General features: G+C 40.2%; 1 protein-coding gene across 2 annotated transcripts in view; it reads right to left on the bottom strand.

Annotated features, from left to right (window-relative positions):
* LOC115792185 (transmembrane protein 164-like) overlaps positions 1-12,054 on the bottom strand; it is a 76,360-nt gene that overhangs the window by 47,531 nt on the left and 16,775 nt on the right. The window contains exons 5-6 of one of the 2 annotated variants that reach the window (XM_030746623.1): positions 10,368-10,468; positions 5,612-8,099 (exon numbers count right to left, since the gene is read on the bottom strand). In XM_030746623.1, coding sequence (XP_030602483.1) covers positions 7,893-8,099; positions 10,368-10,468 — 308 coding nt within the window. In that variant the 3' untranslated portion in view covers positions 5,612-7,892. Of the gene's footprint in view, positions 1-5,611; positions 8,100-10,367; positions 10,469-12,054 lie in introns of those variants that run through there. The other variant, XM_030746621.1, reaches the window with a different exon arrangement.

Below are 12,054 nucleotides of genomic sequence, written 5' to 3'. Positions count from 1 at the left end.
TTGTTTGTTTTTTTTCTTTCCTCCTACCAGTGCAAGTCAACACCCCTTGCAGGTTTGAAAGGACAAGAAGTCACACGTTAACCTCATTCCCCTTGATTACTCCCTACACTGTGGCCCAGCCTCATGGCCTAGTTTGTCAAGGTGCGATGTGTGTCGTTCGGTAGATGGTGACAGTAAGTAGTGGTCGTCTTAGCCTCTCCTGCAAGATTCGATGCTGTTTGTGTGGTGTTTTTTTTTTTTTTTTTAATTATTTTAAACACAACAAATCCTCAGTTTTCCTTCTAGCTGCTGAATCGTTTGACCTACTCCTTAAAGGGTAAGGTTTGAGTTGCTGACTAGTGAATGGTCCTGTTTTCTTTCTTTAAAACCACGTTGAAGGAAAGCATCTCCTAAAATGGGACGGAGAGTTGATATTTTACGTAGAAGACGCAGAAAACAAGTCCTGCTTCTGTACTGATTTAACTGTTTAAAGCATTAATACCTCATGGGATATTATGGAACGACATTTGTAGTTTGTTGTAGCAGATTGTGTTTTGGTTCCATACCAGGGTTAGAGTTCAGCCTCAGCATTCCTTGCGTGGTCATTCTCATATTTCGTGGAATGCTCAAGCTCATGTTACCTTCGTATGTCTGAATGAACCAAAGATGCCAGCGGCCATGCCCAAATGCTGCTCTTCAGGCCTGGCTTCCTGTCCTTCCAAAAAACACCCCTGCAATTGACAAAAATGTTTTGGTTTTTTTGTCGTCTTTTTTTTTTTTTTTTTTTTTAAGTTTTATGCGATTTTTCTCAACTGTCTTGACTTATTAAGCAACCCGATTTTTCAATGAATTTTTCATTGAGTCTGTCTCTGAAGCCGTACTTGGCCTCAAGGATGGTTAAAATGGTTGCAAGTTGTTGTTACTTGTTTTGTTTATTATTATTATTATTATTGCTATAATTTTCAAAAATGAAAATCCCATGGTGTGCCTCCTAGCTTTATGGGTTTATAAATGTTTTTTTTCCCTAAAGACCAGCAGTTATACTTTGTATGAACTATGGATTTTTTCCTTATTTTTTATGCCATTAAAGATGAAAAAGCCTGTTTTCTTTACTCTGGACCCAGTAGCTGCACTGGTATACAATCGCACTGATAGATGAATTTAAGAAAAAAAAAAGGAAAAAAAAGTGAATCAATAATAATAATAATAATAATGATAATGACAAATGAAATAAGAACTACAATAAACTTGTGTTTGAAAGTTTTATTATAAAAAATAAAAAAAAAAATAGAAAAAAAGAAAATGACTGTTTTTGTACATCAAAATAAATTCTTTTCAAAGGAATATTTTGGATCTAGTTTCAAAATTATTTTAGTGGTTTTCTATGTTCTGAATTTTTGAGACACTGACTTAGACGTGTCACTGTACAAAATGACTTTTCTGTTGCAGTGGCCTGATGGGCTGGGAGGGTTACCTGGTGTAACTCCTCATACCAACTTTTATTTCAATTCTTTAAAAAATGTTGAATTTTTTTTTTTTTTCTTCTGCTTTGGTAACTTGAAAAATTGTTGATGGAATAATATGAACTGGGAACTTCAAATCCAACCCCTGTAGAACTAGACCCTTCCTCCTTTCCTATTGAATTGCTGTTAGTGTGACAAGACTTGAAATGGGCATTTATTATGATAGTATGACTTAAAAAATAAACACGCGCACACACACAAATACCTAAAGGAAAAAAGACAGCAAAAAAAAAAAAAGCAAAAGACAAGTGTGGGGAGGGTTGAAAAAATATATATAGATGGGTTATCTGAGTATGTAAGTAATGGCTGTGAAGATCATGTAGTTTTAAACATTGTTACCTTTTAAAATCATTTATTCAATAAAAAAAAAAATGACAAAATCAACTGGAAGAACGTGTCATTCTATTGTCTTGCAGCATGTACATCTGTAGCTAAAGTAGCATCAAAAATAAATCTGTAACTTCAGCTGACTGATGATAGTTCCAGCTTCAACGTTTTGCACTGAAATATGCTTAAACATTTGTGTCTGGTGCAGTCAAAGACAGTATGGGCATGACTCCAGTTCACCTGTATGGCCTTCAGTAATGGAGCAGGATGATATTTGCTGTAACTGGCAGAAAAATTTGATCCCTGCAAGTGTTCTGGCATCCCCTTTTCTTTTCAAACACCGTGCCGTCAGCACTTTTCATTGAATTGCATTTCTTCTGCTGGTTTTCCCTAATGAAAACCGCCTATGGTATAAGAAACGTTTTGTTTACTCCCACTATGATGGGATGTGGGATAATTCCCAGACAAATCCCTCAAAAAATAAAATGCATTAGAAAATTGCACTTTAGTTAGTGCCTTTTGCCTTCAGAATTGCCTTAATTCTTCATGGCACAGCCCTAGAGATGATAGTGGGGAAATCACAGGAGATCAGTAGTTTGTGAAATACTCAGACCTAGCACCAACAACCTTCAGAGTCGCTTAAATCACCTTTCTTCCTCCATCTGATGCTCAGTTTGAACTTCAGCAGGTCGTCTCGACCATGTCTACATGCCTAAATGCACTGAGTTGCACCCATGTGATTGGCTAATTAGATATTAGTGTTAACAAGCAGTTGAACTCGTGCACCTAACAAAGTGGCTGTAAGTGTATGTGATCTGGCCCTTTAAATTTTGATCGCTTCCCAGTCCCCCTGTAGCCTCCTATTAGTATGCATTGATGTATCAGTGCTTTTCTAAAATTGCTTAAAATTACTTCAGGCAACACATACTTTTATGATGTTTGGACTAGCAATAGAGCATGCTGGGTACACGCTGAGACGGTGGGCTTAATGAAGATTTGATGTTTCTGGCTCCAATAACGTGAAACTGGGCCATCTTCGCCTTTTGCAATAACTAGGCATTGTGAAATGATCCAAAGCTCAAATTATCAACATTGTATCATAACTGCTTTTTATCTGTGTGGTTCACTGCATAACTCCCTCCAGTTGTGCTATGTTGCACCACAGTGTAAAGCTACATTCTGGGTAGGAAAATGAGCAACAGATCACACGTAACATCCAATAACAACGGCTGTTCTCACAACCACAACCCTGAAAACCAGTGCCGGGCTCTATCAGACAGGCCTTGAGGGAGGGGAACGAGAGGCTGGCCAAGAAACACCTCCAGGCAGACACCAAAGGCACAGAATGGCCAGTAACAATTTTGGTCTGTCCAATACTTCAACTGAAATGTGAATGCATAACTACTGAATTCTGTAGAGATGTTTATGACAGAATACAGTACTGTGCAAAAGTCTCGAGCCATCTAATTTCTTTTTATTTTGCTTCCAAGGGGCAATCTTTTCATTTTTAGAGTGATCTTGAGCAATAGTTCTCCAGGTTTTCTGAAGGTCTTTCTTTGGACATTGGCTGCTTTTTCACCCATTTTCAGTCCAGTCCTTGTTCCTGACCCTTTTCAGAAGAATATTTTTTAACTATGAATTATTCAAGGATTTTAAAAAAGGTACTTAACTCAAGAGATGAACCAGTTTTGTGTCTTGCTATGGTATTTTTGCACCAACAAAATGAAAAGAGCTTTAGCTGAAAACATGGCATGTCTTAGCAAGGTGTGCAGCGTGTCCTTAAAGGTTTTTGAGGAAACTGAACAAATAAAAGACAAAAGAATAAGTGTCAGGCCTAAGAAACTGTCTAGAGCAGATGAAGAGCATCTGAAAATCATGCCTTCAATATATAGAGAAAAAAAAAAAAAAAAAAGCTAAAACCTGACACAGGACCCGAGAGATGCATCTGGCCCTTCAGCTGATCCATCTACTGTTCACTGAAGCCTTATTAGAAATGGGCTCAGTGGAAAGGTGGCTGTCAAGAAGCCCTTCTTAGAGAAGGGAAACAGGTTGAGGTACGCCAAATTACACAAGAACTGATTGAAAACAAACATTACTGAAGCAGTGTGGGATCATCTTGACAGAGGACAGAGCAAAAAGCAGCCAGCATCTGAAGAAGAGCTTTGAATGTCCTTCAAGAAGCCTGGAGAACTATACCTGAAAGAAATGACAACAGAGCTGCCTCAGAGAGTTCAGGCTGTGCTGAAGAATAAAGGCGGTCACACCAAATATTGACTTTCAAGCTTGTTAGAATTGTAAAAAAGGATTTTAGCCTTACATACTGAATTTCCATTTAGGATCGCACACATTTCTCATTTTCCTAGCAAAATGTAAAAAGAGGGGTGGCTCAACAGTTTTGCATTGTACTGTATATAATTATCAATTATATCAAGTATATAAAAGAAATACAAGTAAAATTACGCAAAGGTTTCTACTAATATATACCCCTGCACTAACAGTGAGATTTCTAAGTAAAAGCAGCACTATATGGATGGCTATGAATGTTGTAAAATGCATTTAGCATATATTATACTATATCCAGAAACTATGTATCATTATGAATCATTATCAATGCATCATATAGACAGGTTTCTATATTTCTGTTCTGATAAAAAAAAAAAAGCAAATATCTGTTGAGCACGTTGAGCTGGCTGCTGAGCCTGGCCTGCGTGGAGCTGTGAATATAATAAGGATCTTCACATACTTGACCCACCTTTCTGCCATTTCCTCCACCGAAAATGACTGAGCTCCAGTCTCGGCAGGTGTATCCGAAAATACCTGTTACATGACACTTTGGGGCTAAGTGCTCAGAGAGAGTTGAGTGGTTCAGTCTGCTGCCTGTGTGTAAGCACACATGAACCCTGGCCTGAGGTCAGATCTGCGCATGGCTTCACATTCTCTCCTGAGCCTGCCTCCAGGCTTCCGTCTGCCACAATAAATGACAGCGGTGAGCGAGTGAAATTAAAAGTTTGTGCTGTAAAAGCAATAAACACCACCACTTTCAATTCCTATTTGATTTCATTCAGAGGAAATATGTCTTGTGCTGTGAGAGTTACAAAACGTGCCATCAGTTCCATAATCCACTGTAACAAAAGACTCCTTCCTCGGCTGTGCAGCGTGTTTCTGCACCTACGAGTATTTCAAGGAGAAGGGTGTGTATTTTAATTCAGTCTCTTTGCAGCCACTGTGGTGGTTTTAGATCAACCTCCTCTCTTGACTGTCTGCAATCATGAGGCGCTACGGGCCTGTGAAGACTCTCTGCAGCTCACTCCAGTCAATATGCTGCACTTAAAGCTTTTTACCCCGTCTGCCCTCAGAAAGAACAGCGAACCATAAGCACAGCGCCGAGGCCTGAGTGCTCATGAGTCATGCAGCAACTTGGCAGCAAAAGGATTTTGCAGTATATCTAGCTTATTATCTGAAGAATAGTTTGACAATTTGGGACAAATGCATTCCCTTTCTTGCCTAGCTGTGCCTGCTGCCTCTTAAATATGCTCCTACAGATACCAAGGTTGCAGAGAGAGTAGGTCAGCACCAGAGTAATAATGCATTTTGGTATGTCTTGGCTTTTGCCACCTCCACCACATACCTGCATCCGCACATGCATGGCAGTACTGACCGGGCCTTTCCACATTTCCCTTGAGCTCAGTTTTTGGACATCTGTGTGCAGACTTCTGTTCATGGATCAAAGCACTGAGGACAACATGCTAAAAGCTCTCATTTGACAGGAGAAACAACTCATTTATTTAAACTCCCACATCTGTCAGGTTTTACATTTTACAGTCAGTTTTTACAGCACAATGTTCCAAACAAACAAACAAAAAAACCCACCCACCTTGATTTTTAATACTAAATTTATACATTACATTATAGAACTGTCACTACAGTTAAGTCCTTACGTTTTTGGAGAGTGACATGTTTTCTTTTTTGGAGTGTACCCACCACAGTGGATTTTAAAAACCAAGCAATCAAGATGTGACTGAAGTGCAGACTTTTCAGGTTTAATTCAAGGGATTTGAAAAAAAAGTATTAACTGCTTAGGAATTACAGCCATTTTTATACATGGACCACTGAAGTTTGTCGACCAGGTGCAGACCTGTTCCCTTGTTATTGCACGACAGATTAAGCAATTAAGCGATGTCAGTGCAGGTGAGGGAGGCCATCATAAATAAACCCGTCAGACAGCAAAAACAACAATCGGGAGAATCCTTGAAATGAAGAAACTGCCTCATATTAAAGCTCAAAGTCTGCACTTCATTCACATCCTTGATTTAAAATGAACTGTGGCAGTATGAAGGTGCGAAACTTGAAAAATATGCCTTACTGTCCAAAAAGTCTATCAGCATTAGCACTGTGCTGTGAAATCCTGCATTTTAATTCATATTGTCTCTAGCATTTTCTGCAGTGTGGAGCTTAGATAGATTTTTACTTCCAGTCTCTATGCTAAAGCATGCTAACTGCACGATAAATCCTCTTAAACTTCTCAGCTCTTTGTGAGAATATGCACCGGAAATCAATTCTTGGCAGACGATCACTTTTTGGCACAACGCCGGTCTATTTGGTGAGTTCTAATTCATGTTCACTGCACTAACGGAGACACAAAGTGCTAATATCTGCTGGCAGTTAACAGAACAAAAGTCAGATTTAATCCAAACACAAGTAATATTGTTCAAAGACAAAACTGTATGCTTAAACACACATAAACATACACACAATGAGAACTCTGGTCAGCTACAATCACTTTTATTTTCATTACAGCACATACACTCGAACTGATAGAAATACAAAAGTTCCTCTTATCCCTTCTTTACAGTGAAGTTTAGAATATGCTACAGTAATACACACACACACACACACACACACACACACACACACACACACACACACACACACACACACACACACACACACACACACACATCCCTCATATTTGAAATGATACATACCATGACTGACACCTTCCAACTATCAGTTAATACTGCCTTTCAAACAGGCCGTCAATAAGTGACCCAAAGCGACTTCATGCAGATTTCGTAAAATACAAAATGGAGTGTGGCTCATTGAGTTCTCATTAATCCAGCCCAGACAAACATTTTCTCAAGATACATTTTTCTTGGAACTTATCCCGCTCAAGATTACACCTCAATGAATATGATCTAACATCACAACAAAATAAAAATGAGGAAAACAAAAAAAAAAAAACAACCTTCTTCGCAGAGATAATGTTATCCTTTCTTTGCTTCGAGTCACAGCATGTAATACACCCTCCTGTCCCCCGATTATCACAACTGGAATGATCTGAACAAGCTGGAGACAGAAAGGCAAAAGAAACCACGACAATGCTTTTTTTTTTTTTTTTTTTTTTTTAAAGCTACACGGTGATGGAGTCGAGTGGAAACGGAGGAACGCCAGAAAGTTTTCAGTCGTGACAATACTGAGCGGTGATCATACGGGTCAAACACAAGCAGTAACTTTTACAAACAGCCCAGATTTTTATTCCGCTTCAGACTTCACTTGAGGCAAATAAAATCACTAATTTAAGGTCTAGTGCAACCCCCCCCCCAACAAACAAACAACACAAAAAACTGAAGAGTGTAAAAATGTGAGATCAGTAGTGACATTTGGGTGACCCCCATTTTCTGTCCTGAAAACTTACAGAAAGGCAGCTCGAGTGATCGCCCACAAATTCACTGACGTATTTATGAAAATCATAAACACAGGGTGGGAGTGGGGGGGTGATTAAAAAAAAGCGGGCTAGCGCCACAATGCTTAAGTACCAGCTTTAAAATGCCCGTTACATCTGTGCATGCAAGCCAACTACAACACTAAAAGAAATGACACAAAGATTCACTGGCCCTGAAATGCTCACTTGTTTCTGTGAAACAAGTCTTAAAAGATGCATTAAAATGTCGACTTTAAAAGAAGGAAAACAACAACAACAACAACAACAACAACAAAAAATCACCACCATAAAAGCAGGCTTTTGGAGTGAAAGGCTGGGTCTGAATGCACCTTTGCGGACATTCAGTCAACTTTCTTGTTGCGCAGTCTGAGTGTGTCCAGCAGGTATCTGCAAGCGGTGCCGCTGTGTTGCGAGAGGAGTGTGAGGAGCTTCCCGTGGATGAGCGTCAGCAAGGTCTGGTGGCCCGTCGCCCAAACCCGGTACCAAGGACCGTAAAATGGATCGGACACGGCCGGGCAGAGCATGTTATTCAAGTTGACCTCAGTCGCCTGGAGGAGAACGGAGATGAGGCAGAGTGAGTAAGACCTAATTTGATGCTAATATGAATCTAAATTTATCCAGCTGGATAATAAGTTTGTTTAGCAAATGTTATGGTCGACTTTGCTGTATGCATCTTTACAATCATTAACTTCTAATAGATTTCTGCTCCAAAAAACAGACGCCAAATTTGAGTGATTTCATAGCCTGGAAATCCTCAAACTTATTAACTGACTGCTGAATGATTCCCATCTTTGTGATCAGTAAAGGTTTTTGGAGTTAATACAACCATTTATTCAGCACATGGTAGGAAAAAAAAACATCAACAACAACAAAAAAATCCCCACACAAAACCATTTCAGATAAATATCAACACTTTGAACCTTGTTACATTCACAATTCATTGATTACTCTGTACTGCCATCATTTTTCAATCAAGCAGCTACTCTATGGCCTCTTTACATCAGAAACGCCTCTCTAACATAAAGCTGATTAATTGGTGTTCAGCCCAATATGTCTCACCTGTGCTGTTAGGGAATAATTCTGATTTACAGCCAGCAGACAGTAAACTGGATGTTGTTACAAAATAGCAGATAAATTTGGAGGCGATGGGCTGCATCACTTTAAAGCCATTAAAATTCATGCTGAATAAGCAGCGGTGGATAATCAATAGTTATGTGTTAATATCTCAGGCTTTGCAACTAACAAAATCAGTTCTATATATATATACACACACACACACTCACTGGCCACTTTGTTAGGTACACCTGTTCAACTGCTTGTTAACGCTAATATCTAATCAGCCAATCACATGGCAGCAATACAGTGCTTATAGGCATATAGACAGAGTCAAATCAACCTGCTGAAGTTCAAACTGAGCATCAGAATGGAGAAGAAAGGTGATTGTGGCATGGTTGTTGGTGCTAGACGGGCTGATCTGTGTATTTCAGAAACTGCTGATCGGCTGTGATTTCCCCCCCACACAACCATCTCTGAGGTCTGGAAAAAAGAAAAACATCCAGTGAGCGGCAGTTCTCTGGGAGAAGATGCCTTGTTGATGTCAGAGGTCAGAGGAGAATGGCCAGACCGTGGGTATGCAGAAGAGCATCTCTCAAAGCACAGCGTGTCGAACCTCCAAGCAGATGGGCTACCACTCCTGTGAGCTCCGAACGGGAAACTGAGGCTACCACGCTGGACAACAAAAGATTGGAAAAATGTTGCCTGGTCTGACCACTCTTAATTTCTGAGTTCCGATAATAGGGCCAGAATTTGGCGTAAAACATGAACGCATGGATCCATCCATGTATCAATGGTTCAGGGGAATATTTTCTTGGCACACTTTGCACCCCTTGAGCATAATTTAAACACCACAGCCTACCTGAGTATTGTTGCTGACCATGTCCATCCCTTTATGACCACAGTGTACCCATCTTTTGATGGCTGCTTCCAGCAGGACAACGCACCATATCACAAAGCTCAAAACATCTCAAACTGGTTTCTTGAACATGACAATAGGTTCACTGTGCTCAAATGACCTTCGCAGTCACCAGATCTTAATCTAGTAGAGCCCCTTTGGGATTTTAGTGGATATGCAACAGACACATCTGCAGCAACTGTGTGATGCAATCATGTTTCCAGCAACCTGCTGAATCTATGCCACAAAGAATTAATGCAGCTCTGAATGCAAAGGGGGGGTGTCTAACCTGGTACTAGTAAGATGTAACTAATAAAGTGGCCAGTTAGTGCATGTGTATCTGCATGCATGTGTACATGTGAGTAATGCACATGGGAAGAGTTCCTACTACCCAGTTTGTTCTTATTGCCATGAAACTGTTGCCAGTGCACAGGTTCTCCTCCCTGGAAGAAATTTTGAGTAGATACCACAGCATCCTGAGAACACTCCTCAGTGATGTCACAGTTTGGCCTTCATCGCTCAGAAGCTTATGCCTGACAGTTTTTCCTGCTTCCATTACATCCCTTACATCAAACTCACCGTTCCCTTTCTAATAATCCTACACCTGAGTATTCAACTAAGCCCTATTTTAACTCATGCTGTATGCTTAAAGTTAACGTCCTTGTTTTTCACAGGACTCTTTTCTGGTAGTTATAGTTAAAGCCCATAATTTTGCATTGACATATGGTTTTTTTTTTCTGTACCTGTGTAACTACCTGAGTACTACAGTAATCATCCTCTCTGGGAACAAAACTAGACACAAGTGGTGGCGTAATAACTATACAGTGAAATAACATGCGTTGCCCAGCAGAGGGCTCCATCTTACCAGGCCGAGGAGCTGCAGGAAGGTGAAGTGATAGAGGAACAGAATGCCTGTAGAGAGCAGGGCCCACCACATGTCTCCCAGAGGCTCAGGCTTGTACACACCTGCAAGAAGGAATCACAGGTAAAAATTCAGAACCACTTTTTGGGCTAAAGAGACAGTAAGTATACAAAATGTGTCGGGTGTGCCAACTCTAGGCACCTGTCTAGTAATCACATGCAAACTGCTAAAGAACCAAAAGCTATTTTTAAACACCTCCCTGATTATGTGTTTGCGTAACACGTCAGCAGAGCTTATAGAGAGAAAGTGGAACCACAGAAAAACAACAGAATGTGGTGTCAAACTGGCTCTTCCGGTTTCCACACTGCTGACATTCAGAAGAGAAGGACCAAGTAGTCGCCCATATTTCATTCACAATATAACGCATAAAACACACAATAACCATTCTACGGAAAATATTAGAATTCATTATTTTGAATTTGATGGCAGAGACACCTCTCATCAAAGCTGGGACAGAGCCATGTTTATCACTGTGTAGCATCTGCTCTTCTTTGAACAGCAGTCTGTAAACATCTGGGAACTGAGGAGAAATGTCTCATTCTTGTCTGATACGGGATTCTAGCTGCTCAACAGTCCTGAGTCTTTGTCATAGTTTTATTTCATGATGTTCCAGATGTTTTCAGTGGGTGAAGGTCTGAACTGCAGGCAGGCCAGTTTAGCACCCAGACTCTTCTGCTATAAAGCTACACTGCTGCAATAGATGCAATGTGTGGTTTAGCATTGTCTTGCTAAAATATGCAAGGCCTTCCCTGAAAAACTGTCTTCTGATGGGAAGGGATGGGAGTATTTGTCGCTCTAAGACCTGTATATACCTTTCAGCACTGATCGCACCTTTCCAGATGAGCAAGCTGACATTGCCACAGGCACTAATGCACCTCCATACCATCAGAGATGCAGGCCTTTCAACTGAGCTCTGATAACAAAAAGGATGGTTCCTCTCCTCTTTAGTCAGAGGACGCAGCATCCATGTTTTCCTGAAAGGAATTTAAAATGTTTATTTTTCTGACCACAGAACAGTTTTCCCACTTTGCCTTAGTGTCCATTCTAAATGAGCTTTGGTCCACAGAGGACGGCGGTGTTTCTGGTTTATGTTCTCATGTGGTTTCTTCTTTGCATGATAGAGCTTTAACCTGCATTTGTGGATGGTGAACGGTGCTCATTGACAGCGTTTCTGGAAGTGTCCCTGCAGTGATTTCTATAATAGAATCATTTCTGTTTTTAATGCAGTGCCGCCTGAAGGCCCAAAGGTCACAGGCTTCCAGAGCTGATTTTCAGCTTTGCTCAGATTCTCTGGATCTTTTGATATTATGTACTGTAGATGATGAGCTATTTAAAGTCTTCCCAGTTTTACATAGGAGAACAATTTTCTGAAATTATTCCACAATTTGAAGGTGGAGATGGAGGTTTTTGCAGACTGGTCATCCCCTGACAATCTTTACTTCAGAAACACTGCCTCTCTAAGATGCTCTTTTTATACCCAATCATGTTATTGACCTGTTATCAATCAACCTATTTAGTTCCAAAATGTTCCTCCAGCTGTTTCCTTTTAGTACAACTTACTTTTCCAGCCTTTGTTGCACCTGTCCTGCTTTATATTCATTCACTACCTTCTAGTTATCTTTTATTTAAA

The sequence above is a fragment of the Archocentrus centrarchus genome, chromosome 14, assembly GCF_007364275.1.
Source record: "Archocentrus centrarchus isolate MPI-CPG fArcCen1 chromosome 14, fArcCen1, whole genome shotgun sequence".
NCBI lineage: Eukaryota > Metazoa > Chordata > Actinopteri > Cichliformes > Cichlidae > Archocentrus > Archocentrus centrarchus.
The sequence above is the reverse complement of the archived record's forward strand: the minus strand, read 5'-3'. Positions and strand labels throughout refer to the sequence as shown.